Raw genomic sequence first — 12,795 nt, 5'->3', positions numbered from 1 at the left:
AGAATATAAAAGAATCCATCCAAAAACTGACCCATGAGAGCAACTTCTGTACAGAGTGATACTTGGGTTTGAACACACCCACTGCAGATCTCAGACTGTGATAAGGCATGAAGAAGCAGGTGTTGTTATTCCAGGCTGCTTCAGCTTTAAAACTGCAGTAGCACAGCTTTCTTAGTTAAATCAGATTACTTACTTAACAGCAAGGTAAGTAAAGGTTTTCTATTCATGTAGTAAGATCAATTTGCCAGGTGTAACAATGCAACAGTGCTACCAAGTTTTGTAACAGAGAACAACATAGCAAGATGGTGGTTAGACTGAGACAGCCATAGAAACCTCCAATTTTGTGACAACGAGGAAATACCCCTTTTATCTTGAAAAAAATGTAATATTTCTGTAACACTCTCACTATTCTCATACTTGTTTTTTGAACTGTTGAACTGATGTCAGTGTGGGAAGCACAGCCAGCTTAAGCTTGTGCTGCCACCTGAAACAACCACTCTCAGGACACCTTACTCCTCACTCCCTTCAGCCCCAGAATCTCAAAGGTGCCTCACAGTAAGATAGAACAGATTTCCCTCCCACTACGTTCTGCTATGACTTTCATCAGTTTTCCAACTCAATTCACTGTGTGAATGCAAAAACATTTGTGCTGACCCAAAAGCACAAAAGTATGGAAACAAGAAGCAAGACTATGTTTGGCATTGGGGATGGTTTAAACAGCATTACCATTTATGAAATAAATAGGTGTTAGCACAAACAAATGTGTTACAACACTTCTTTACCAAAAATGACAGAAAAGGAGGAAAGAATGCAGGAAAGACAGTTAGTTTAGCGCTGAAGACCATGTAAAATAAAACCAACTTACTGGGCAAAAATAGGTGTTTTCTGCTATGTGACTTGCAACAAGGTTGTTTTCTGCAGACAGAGACATAATAAAAAGCAGGGCATCCCGGGCCTGTTGGCCTACTGTTCCTTCTCGATGGATGAAGGGGATCAGCAGGGAAAAAATGAGGAAATTGGCAGCTCCTTGGTCCTCACTAGTGTGGAAAAACAGTTCTAAAATGGAGGGATCTTTGGCTATTATAGAGCAGAGCTGGTTCAAGAGGACAACCAACTCTGTTTCCACTGTTGGAGTGGTTGTTCCTGAGCAGGAGCTCAGCAACATCATCAAAGGCTTCAAAATGGGCTTGTGATGCAGCAAAGGCTGGTGAGACTGGGTTACGAGCATTTCATACATTTTGAGTTGCTCAATTTTTGTCTCATCAGTGAACTCTCGCCGTAGGCTCCAAAGGAAAAGCTTCTCCATGATGTTTTCTGAGACCACAAACTCCAGAATAGGCCCCATTGAGGCATCCTTTGCTTGCTCCTCAATTAATAAGAAAAGCATGTGCTCCACGTAATTCTGGACAGTGCTGGCCTCATCAGGTGAGATTGCCCCATATTTTGCCTGAGTATTTTTCAAAGGATCATGCTTTTCTAAGATTTTCAGAACCTAAAGAGAAACAAAGACAGATCAGTTTTAATGCACTGGAATGCATCATAAAAAGCATGGACCTATCACTACAAGGAAAAAAAAATAAAAATTCTTTAACACGAAAAGCATTAAGTCTTTTTATGTTTTCAAATTTAGGAAGTTTGACAGACAAGACCCGAAAGTTTCACATTTGGTATGTACGAGGCAAAAATAGACTGCTGTTGTTTACCTTTTTTAATAAGCACCTAAATTTGTCATTTACCCTATTCCTGAAAACCAGGGGTTCTCTCAAATAGGGATAAATTAGGTTTCCTTAGTGTTCAGAAATTGAGCTTCCATGATGTTTGAAACAAGTTTGTCATGGAAGACTGAAATCAAAGGGCCTGTTCTCCAGCCAGAGTAACTGTGCTCAGGAATATCAATATCATGGGATGATTTGCAGTAATAAAAGTAGCAGCAGCCCACAGTGCTGTTCTTTGCTTGACACCTTTTATATGATACCAAGTGGCCATTGACACCCACATACTCTTGCAACTTTCAATATAGTAATAATAGTCATACCAGCACTTCTAACAATGAATTACATTCTGTTGTGCATGCAAACAATAAAGCTTATTGTCTGCAAAAAAACCCCATTGTCTTTAGCCTTTTTCCCACAAAACGCTAAAGGAACAGTGGTTCCCCTAATATGACACATCACTAGTTAGGTGAGAAAAGGTGATTCTTGAACAACAGCTCCTCTGACTCTGGAACACCTCAGAAACACCACCACTTGTCTGGCTGGTTTCTTGGGAGAGCCAAAGAACAACAAGAACAGCAGCACAGAAATTAATTTTATCTAAATTGTTAGGTTATTAATATTACTGCAGCAAACAAGAACTTATATTATGATGCTCACAGCAAAACATCTTTGCTTAAAAGCAATTACAATCCTGATGACATGCAAACAATTTTTAGAATATGCTGAAGTGTATAATCTACATCTATCCATAATAAACAAGAGTGCATACATCTTTGCACTGTCCATCTAATTCACTTTAAAAAGGGTAAGCAAGACTTACCCAGCACAAGGAAAAGAAGCACAGAAGTCTGCAATAGGGTGCAAGTCACAATGAATCAATAGGAAAGCCAGTAAGAAGATCTAGGCCTTCAATAAGATATTACCATGTCCTACCACTTCCCATTTAGATGCAAATCCAGAGTTCCAAGTGTGATTACTAAAGGCTAACCATACCTTGAAAGGTCAATTATCTTTGCATTTGAAAAATAGTTCAATGTCATCTACTACATTTTGCATGAAAAGACATTTGTTCCTGAGCAATTCAGGATTATCCCAAAAGAAAGAATGAAGCAAATTTGTATTAATGCAGCTTACTTCAATCAATAAAACTAATTAACATTACCTGTGCCCAATGTGTTCTAAACACTATCATGCATGTTTCTGGGTCAACACCCTGCAGGCTGGGAGCCTGCCTGTTTCTGCTGATACTTGTTCCAGAGGACATTATAAAATTTCCACAGGTCAAGCCAACTAGGTCATGCTGAATTTCTTTTTAAAATCCTCCAGCGAGCTACAGATGTTCAAGCATTGTGATGAGACTGATACTGCGTCCTGAGCTCTGGTACCCACAGAAATCTGTTAAAAAGAAAACAAAACCAGAAAGAAATGGACCACACATATACCAGTGCACATCAAATCATAGTTTCTAACAGAAAAGAATAGTCTTTAAGAGAATACAAACTTTTCTTCTTTTAATTCAGTTTGAAGATAGAATTTTTTAAAGTATGTTATATGGGATCATACTTTTTCTCATGATAATAGCTTATAATGCTCAAACTTTTGAGATCAGTGACTGTAATAAGGTGCTACTGAAATAAATAAGCCCAACAGAAGTTTATGCAATAATCACTTTATGCAGATCACTGCATTTTTAGTTTCTCATTATGGCGCTTTTGCAATCTGACCATGTCTGTTCAGAGTTACTTAGTAACTAATGTTGAATAAACTGCACAGGTAAAAAAAGTAGATGTTATTTCTCTATTTTTTAAAATAACTTCCAGTAATAGAACTACAAATTCTTAGAAGCATTCTGCCAGAAACCATATCATAAACAGTTGAAAAAACATCTGCAGAGCACCATATTCACATAGAAGGGTGTATCTCTATCAATACCAAAGTAAACAAAACCAAACAACATGAAAGATAAAACCTTAATGTATTCAAAGCCAAATAAATTGAGATGTCATATTAAAGGACTATGAGAATAGGATAAAACATTGAAACATTCAATTCATCCATTATTTAATATCCTAGATATATGAGTATCAAAGCAGTTGCACACCTGCAGGGGAAAGTTAAAATGAAACAAAGATTGATATCTTGCAGATATTTGAGAGACTTAAGAGAACACAGTACTATTCCCTTACACACCAGTATCTAAGCCACAGAGCTCCCCCCCCACCACACACACTTCCTTTTTTTTAATAAACTTTACATCTTTATTCTCTTTTTTGCAAACCAACTAGGCATTTAATTTATTTCACTTTGGGACCATAGCAAAAAAAAGCCCAACCCGAAGCGCCCAACAACAAACAGAATTTTTTTGTAGCACAAGCTGCCAAATCCCACACAGCAATTCTTTGCCAGCATAGAAGGGATTTCTCTGTTCATATTTTAAAAGATGAAAATATTTTCTCTGTAGTGGACATGTCTGCTCCCTGTACATGTGCTCTATTTATATTCTTGAAACTGCTAGCACAGGAAAACATCCAGCCTGTCCCAAAAGTAGCAGTGACTTTTGCCATTTTAAAAGAGTTCAAAAATATAAAGGGTACAACTGTTAAGATTTCTGAAGCAAGCAAGTAGGTTATGCACTTCACTGTGTATATATATACACATATTTTCATATATTCAAGATTCAATCTCCATCTTAACCTTGCTTCTTTCAGCATTTACAATGTATTTATTTCCTGTGCATTTGCTACGCACTCTCACACAATACAAGTAACACAATCTAGCCCATCTTTTTTGCAGATAACATGTTCCATGTGTGGAGAAGTCAGCACAACCAGCATAAATCCTGCACACCTTATCTGTTTGGGTGACACCACTTCCAGAATGAAATGGCACAAGCTACTCTCCAGATTATAAACCACCTGGAACCAGATGCAGTGGAGAGGACTGTGCACAACCAGTAAGAACTAGCTCATGTACTCATTTACTTAAAGGCACCTGCCAGTACACTGCTACTTGTAAAACAGTCCTGTGAAAATGAATTGTAGTACTATTTCTACATTACTGATGCTCCTGCAGAGAGAAAACAAAACAAAGCAAGACAAAACAAAAAACTACAACTCACACACAAAAATAATCAGAGATCAAAGCAGCAAGTGGATTTGAGAACCCAAGACCCAGGATCTGGGTGCTTTTATCATGACTTCCTTAAGTAATGATACCACTATACCTTAAATGCACACCTTCTGGCAATGTGTTTGCAACTCTGAGCACTCAACATTTCTAACAAGAAACACTGGGAAAACACAATGCATACTTACACACCATTTAGAAAAAGTCTGCTCTAAGTACTTTGCCTAATACCTAATGCCTAATCCAAGGAATATTTAACTGACATATACTTTAGATCACCTGCCCACTTCCTGCCAGTTCCTCTTTGCCAGCATCTCCTGCAAACAGAAATCTTTCCACGTCTGTAGAAGTCCAGCAGACTCCTCCAGGCAAAAGTGTCCTTCAGTTTACAACCTTTTAGCAGATCTCTACCGTGCATGAAGCAAGCAGCTTTGGAAAAACTAATATGACAATGTAATTAAAGATGGTATCAGAAGGTGAAGTAAGAGAAGTTAATTAACAAAGCAGAGGCAATTTATGAGTTCCTTCATTTGACAACTTCGAAGTTGTTTCAATGTAGCCATCACATGTTGTTTAAGAATTTAACTGAAACTAATATTACACATCTACACATTACAAATTCCATTAGCAGCACAGGATCAGAAACTTCACATCAGTCTTCAGTATTTGTGATAAAAACAATAACAAAGGAGATTATGGCTATCTTCACAAATTCTGACAAAAATCAGTGCTGTAAGACTTTCCAGATGCAGACAGTTCAAGCAGATAGCAGACAAAAATGGCATGTCAAGGGGAAACACAGGACTACTACAACATGGCTCCCTCCACATCTTTCTGCTGGCCACCAGCTCTGCCCAAGGCTGGTGTTACTGCTGTGCCTATGGTTTGGTTTAGGTCACACCTAGGGTTAGGGTTCAGAAAACCACAAACCTAAAAATAACAAGACAGCATTGCAGACTGAAATGTGCAATAATATTTCTATGTTCAATTCAATTCCCATAAGGAAGAAAATATTTCCAGTTTCAAAAGTGTCTTGGGATGCTGGGATTTCCTTAGTAATACAAAACACCAATATATTGTGTAGGCTTTAAAGACTTCAAACTCTGTAATAGTGTTTCAAAAAGCTTTTGACAACTTAAGTGGTCACAGAATAGGTCCTAAAACAGCATCCCTATTTTTAAAAGGTAATTGAATTGGATGAGAGAGTATCTTGTAAGATACATTTCAATCTAACAACATGCTGTAGTTACACCAGAAGCAGACAGACTACATTCATTGTAAGCAGATCTTGTTACTGTATTAGGTTTTCTTGATTATATTGCAAGACCAAATGTGCAGCACTAAATGTAACATCCCATAGTTCCCTGTGAATTAAATCCCGCTTCAATTAAATATGACAAATAACCTGAGCAGAATGAGTCCAAAGGTGAGGAAGTAAATTAATTTAAAAAACACCAATTCATGGGAAGAAAAAGCAGAAGTGAACTCAGGGACAAAAGAAGTGAACTAAGAACAAAAGTATCCATTTATTTTATTCAGCTCATTATTAAAATTTTACAATAATTTAGCTTTTTGTCTCTGCCAAATCCTGATCAAGTTATTACTCTACCATTTGATAACCCTGACAAGTGTGAATATACCTCTCATGCAGTCCAGTCAAAATTCTACTTCCAAAAGCCTCTGCTCAGTTTAATACTTGGACTCGGCCATACATTAACAGAACCTTCCTAGCAGGCAAATCTTTCATATCTTATCTAGCAGTTGTTTAACCCTATCACAAGATCAAGCCCACTTACATATGCCTTCTAGAGCTATTTCAAAAAGCTTTAGTACAGCTCAGCCTATTTACAGTTGAAGAAAGGCAACAGTGCACAAGATTCAGTCATTGGGCTCATGGGAGAATATCTATGCTGTTTTCCTTCAGAAGCCTGGAAGCCATCAGCTCTTTTCACACAGCTGATTACAGGGCTCAACACCTCAATCAAAACAAGTACATATTTTACTGCAAACTACACTAGGAGGAACAGCCTAGCAGAGAATCCCTTGTGAAGTCTTCTCACAGTGCAGTGTCTCTCTTCAAAAACTTCACTTTTGCATTAAAAAAAAAACAAAACAAACAAACAACAACAAAAAAAAACCACAAAAAAAAAACAAAAACAAAAACAACAAAAAAAAAAAACCAAAAGTTTGCAGGATTGGGGTTTCCCAGGCAATGCATAACAAAGAAAAAAGATACAAAGCCTAATACAGTAACACAGTAAAGAAAGTATAAAATATGCTGCAAGGCTATGCAATTTATCATGGTTGTCTTCTGTTGAGACATTAAGATGCCATGCTCAACAATTCACAAACACAAGTGAACCTCTCTTATCAGATACTGCACTTTTGTTCTCTACAGGCCAAAGCTTTCTGCCCTGTCAGTCCAGGTGCACAAGAGGCAACAGAGAAGCCTTGGTGGCAGTGAAAGAAACAGCACATATCAAAACCTTTTCATGGATCAGTATAGCATAAAGGGGCTTGAAATTAGACCACTTCAAAAAAGCAGAGGGAATTTACACGCTCTTGCTCATAGCTATGCAATCACACCTCTGCAGTCTCTGCTAAGAGATGAGGGAAGGTTGGGAGAAAAATTTTAGCATGCCTCAACTTAGTTTCAATTTAAAAGGGACCTGGTTCAGGATTTGTTTACTTTTGACTGAAAAGAAAGCCTTCTGCACAAATTAGTCAGATTTTCTTTAGGGACTATAATCAGGGAGAGAGTTTAAATCTTATTAACAAACAACAGAAGACATCAATCGTTTTACAGAAAAGGATTCTTCATAGTGTTATGACAAAAGTTTTGCTACAGAAGCAAAGCCTGTGAAGAACAGTCACATCCCACCCTTAATGACCCTGTACAATCACCACAAGAGTGCAGAAGGATTACAGGTTGTTCACTGGAGAACAGTAGGTCTGACATAGGCAACTGCAAAACTGTCACTGGTTAAAAGTCACTGCATCAAGGAATCCTCATTTTCATGAAGTCCTACTCACCTTCAGAAGCTCTACTAGCAAGAAAGATGAAGCAGATTACTAGAGGAATCATTTAAACTATGTGAACAATTATCTGCCTTGTCCTTTCATATTTCAGTGCTGCAGCCCCAATTTCTCATGTCGTTTGTGTACCTCAAGCAAGCATTTCACATCTAGGCAGCCTTCTTCAATCCAGCTTTTCTACCCAGTATTTGCAAACATGCTAAGCCTTCCATGAGTAGGTGGGACAAGATGTTTTACACTGATAAAGCTATCTGCTTAAAAGCCTAACAGAGAACAAGACACCACAAATTTTAAAGCAATGTAGTTAATCAAAGTATCAATCTGTTCTCATCAAGCACAATTTAAGCCAACCTGCTAACATGAAAGTAAGAATGTCTTCTGCCTTGTCCCCACAGAGACTGCCTAACGATCTCCCTCATGAGAGAAACTACACACAGTGTGTTTTATAATGAGACAAAAAATCTTCCTGTCCCCTCTACAGTCAGCCTGCTTCTGTTAAAAACCACAATTCATCTTTTATCAAATGTCTGGGGAGCTACACAGCAAGCAAGCAAGCAGCAGTGACACCCCAAGGCCCAGCTGACAGCCCCAGCCCAGCAGTGGCATAAACAGACTTGCTTCAAGGGCAAGCAACAGGATCAGTTCCTGCTGGCAGCCTATGCCCTGGGACACAGCTGGGCCCTCAGAGACTCCTGCACTGCATGGGGCAGCCAAAATGAAAGAAGAGAGATGCCAGTTAGGCAGTATGGTCCAAAATGCATTGATGGGTTAGGCTGAAATTACACACAGTGTACCCGCAAAGATGGTTCATCAAAGGTCATGTTACCAAAGCAGAGAAATGGCACTGACTACTCAGGAAAACAGGAATTAAGCAACATAGAATACTTGACAGAGACCTTGACCTGCTCAGGAAAGGCCTGATTTACCTGTTACACCACAGGGTATGTTCATCTACCACACTCATTTGCACATAGGCAATTTCACTGGAACTTGAGAGCATACAATTACTGAAGCTATGTTTGCAAAGTCCCAGGAGGAATGAACTACATATTCATATCCCTAGGTCATAATTCTGAAGCTAGAGAAAGAAAAAAATATGGTTGTTATTCTAATGGTATGACTTGATCCTTTTTATAAGAGATAAAGAATATAATAAACCTGTTTCTCTGTTGTATTTTATGTCCTCACATTTAGCCTACTACAGAAAGGCAACAATTCAGTAACAATTAGTGGTTCAAAACACAGATTACATTGGTTAGAAACATAATAATAAAATAGCAGCTAGGGTTCTTAAAATCCAAAATAGATACCTCTCTATTCCCAATAGCATTATGGCACAGTATGACTGAGGTGTATAGTCTGCTACTAAACAAAAGGATATCAAAACTGAACTTTAAAAAAAGGCCTTTAAAATAGCAGTTCAGAAAAGCTCTTTTCTACCTACACACTAAAGAATGCAGATGTCATTGAACTGAAATCAGTTCAAAGGCTTTAGCTTTGCTGGTTCATTCCCACATCACCAACAAAATTGATGACCCCAGAAAAGACTGCTTCCACACAAAACCAAGTCATAAAAACGTCCAAAGCCCACAGACCAAAGTGTTTGGTGTTGTACTGTGTGAGACAGCCATTAGAAGCAAAACAAACCTCAGTTTAAAACTTTGTACTGCAAATGTTTCCATACGAAGTTTCGAAGAGAAACAACACAACTCCAGAGGGCACAGCACACGTCACTGAGTGAAAGAATCTACTTTCCATTATTTCACATATAGTGAATTACAAATATCCCATGCTATGTCTAGACTAGTAACTTTTTGTTATAATTGAAATGAATTATTGCTAAAAAGTTGTTGCCAAAGTCTTCATCTTTACTGAGAATATGTACAGGGTTTATTTCAAAATTCATCACTATCCAGGAATGGGAGGTAGCGACACATCAGAAAGCAGATATTTGACAAAACCTACTTTATGTTCTGATTATGCTAGTGGAAGGAAGAAATCAAAGTGGCCCATGCACTCTGCACATCAATTTTGCTTTCCAAGATAATTCTGACACCTGTGTGACAGACAAACCCAGCTCCAACATGCTCATAATTTAGAGAAACCATGTGTTTGCTGAAGTGATGAAACATTTTTTGTTGTTTAGATTGTTTTTGAGAAAGTTAAAACAGTTTCTGTAGCTAAAAGTATAAAATAAATTCATAGGAAATTATTAAGTTGCCTTTCTAGAAAGCCTTCCTGACAGAAAGATGAATGAGACCAGCAAAGCAGTAGAAGACTCTATACTCTGAAGATTTAAAACTATTTTCAGAACAGTAGCATACAGAACAGGAATTACTACCTTCCCAAGAGAAAGATGGTCTAGAAAAATGTTATCAATATACCTGTAATTATCATATGTAGATTACAGAAAACAAGATTAAGCTATATATTTTATGACTATAGCAATAATATGTAAGACGATTTTTCAAGTGATTTGTACAACATGTCAAATTACTCATTATAATAAGCATAAGAAGTCCAAGAATAATGTTCTCAAGTGTACAGAGTGGCATTAAAGAAGACGTGTGTGCTTTCAGCATTAATCACAATAAAATGCAAATACACATATATTCTAAACATTCTGTGTTTTGTGATAAAGAAGCCACAATTTATTTTTTTTCATTTCCACACTCTGGGTTGGTCCTGCAAGTTCTAAATATAGTCATAACACAAGAATCAGCAGTAAAACACCATTAAGAGTACCATGATTATTTGACCAAAGAAACCAAACAACATGCTTCCCAAAAGGATTGTTGCCAAGTTTGCAGTGAGAAAAGAACTTCCACTCTGCAGACAGAATTGCTCTCTTGCTCTCATGCACATGACACTTCTCTTCATGTTTCTCTTTCAAACTAAAAGCACCAGAAAAGGACAGAATATTCCATAAAATCAAAGCTGCTAGGTATAGAATGGTTATTGCATAGTTGTTGACATAATCTATAAGCATATTTATTTCTCCTCCCAAAACTTCATTCACAATACAAAGTTCTCTTTTTCCTGGAAAAAATCAGTTTATACCTCTAGGTAAATTTAAGTAGCTATAACATAGTAAAACCCTTCTATACCTCTCAATATGTTCATTATAGTACATGGACTATAATAATTGACTAGATAACTTGAATCTGTCATTTATCTTCTGTACACAGTTACTGAAAACACTCATTTTAGAGATAATTACCACCCCAAGCTACTTATCCCCCAAGTCAACATTACTTCCTACACTCTGAAATGATAGTATGTTAGTGACATGATGAACTAATGAACAAAGAGAATGAGCAAAAGTGTCTTGTTACAGAGCTTCAGGACAGCTGTTTCAGTGCACTGTAGGATGGCAGAAGCCCAACACAAATTACCCCTCAAACTTAGTCAACTTAATGACTGAAAGGTTATTTTCTTATCTCGCTCTATGTACATCTATCTCCTCATTCTAGGTAGGCCTTGTGGCAAAATGTTACATTTAGTGGATTGATACTTTTAAACATAAATGTATTTTTGTCAGCTTTCTTTCCTTCTTTAAAAGAATTAAAAGAAAGATAGAAACTAAAGAACTCTTGAATCAGTATTGTTTGCATCAGACATTTCCAATTTAGCTTGAAGAAAGCTTTAAAAGCTAGTGAACTTCCTTTGTCCTAAATTATGTTCAACTCTGACACAGAGAAAGCCCCCTGCAAAATTCTTTTTGATTTGCAATTTTCAAACTTGGGCAAAACCACTGAATAAACATTAGTGTTTAAGATAAGACACACAAATCATTGTATCTCACTGTACACTGAAGAACAAAGGGGTGGAAGAATAAAAGGGGGTAAAAAATTGCAAAATGAACATTTCCTTACAAAACCCTATCCTACCTCTCCAGCTCCCCATTCTCAATGCACAAAACTCCAGGTATTCATGTCATAGGAAACTGCACAGAAACACAGCTCTCCCTCTTCCTTTCCATTCCAACTCAGAGCAGACAAGCAGAAATTGAAGATTCATGTTATATTAATTCCTATAACAAAGTCAAGAACTTCAATAAAATAAAACATCTGTAAGCACAGTTCCATGGAAAAACAGCCTCTCCCCCTGCAGTGACACTCTTATTTAAAAGTATTAGTACAGATTTGCATGGTGGGTGGACTTTGGCAGACTATAGATTCCTGTATGTAGGTTAAATTTTTTGCTTTTAATATATAGGGTAGTAAACAAGAAAATCCAAAATTGAGTGTTGGCATTTTTATGATGTTTAGTGCATAACAAGCTAGATCAAAGAAAAATCTACATGTTATTTATATTTTTATTTCCATTTAGTTACATTGCATTTTATACAGGTGGTAGATGTTTTTCCCTTGAAGCTTCTCCAACTTTCCTAGGAACAAAATTATTTGTGTCATGTAAACAATGTTTAGTTTTTCATTACACAGAGTGCAAATTAATTCTCCGTCTCTGATCTCCTCACATAAGGCTACTCTACTATGAAAATATTTTACACTCTTACACCACCTAGTCTTCTGCAACTGAAAACTGAATCATTACAGCATGTCCCATTCCCGTGAATGCCCTTCCCTGGATAATGAAACATATAAATGCATCGGCCAAAAATTAAACATATACAGTCCATACAACACCTGTCTCAGACATGTTGCCAGCATGCAAAAAAAAAAAAGAAACTGATAAACAATCAGAGAACAATAAAAAAAATTGTTGAGGCAATGTGACACTTAGATAACAATTCTGTATAATTTTTTTTTCAGTCTTGCCTTTGAACCTTTGAGAAAACACAAACAGAAATACAGGTGTCTTTCTAGTCCAGGAAGGAATGCAGATAAACTAGCAACTGTCACACCCTGGAGAGTACAAGAAGGCAAATAACCTAACAAATTGCAAATGAAAACTA

General features: G+C 37.1%; 1 protein-coding gene across 3 annotated transcripts in view; it reads right to left on the bottom strand.

Annotated features, from left to right (window-relative positions):
* FHIP1A (FHF complex subunit HOOK interacting protein 1A) overlaps window positions 1-12,795 on the bottom strand; it is a 78,535-nt gene that overhangs the window by 30,740 nt on the left and 35,000 nt on the right. For all 3 annotated transcript variants that reach the window (XM_071431874.1, XM_071431873.1, XM_071431875.1), the window contains 2 exons: window positions 2,878-3,110; window positions 866-1,492 (listed from right to left, as the gene is read on the bottom strand). In XM_071431874.1, coding sequence (XP_071287975.1) covers window positions 866-1,492; window positions 2,878-2,979 — 729 coding nt within the window. In that variant the 5' untranslated portion in view covers window positions 2,980-3,110. The remainder of the gene's footprint in view (window positions 1-865; window positions 1,493-2,877; window positions 3,111-12,795) is intronic.

The sequence above is a fragment of the Agelaius tricolor genome, unplaced genomic scaffold, assembly GCF_023055355.1.
Source record: "Agelaius tricolor isolate 1412-34295 unplaced genomic scaffold, bAgeTri1.0.p SCAF_8, whole genome shotgun sequence".
Taxonomy (NCBI): Eukaryota; Metazoa; Chordata; class Aves; order Passeriformes; family Icteridae; genus Agelaius; species Agelaius tricolor.
Note: the sequence above shows the minus strand (reverse complement) of the source record. Positions and strands in the feature narration are given on the sequence as shown.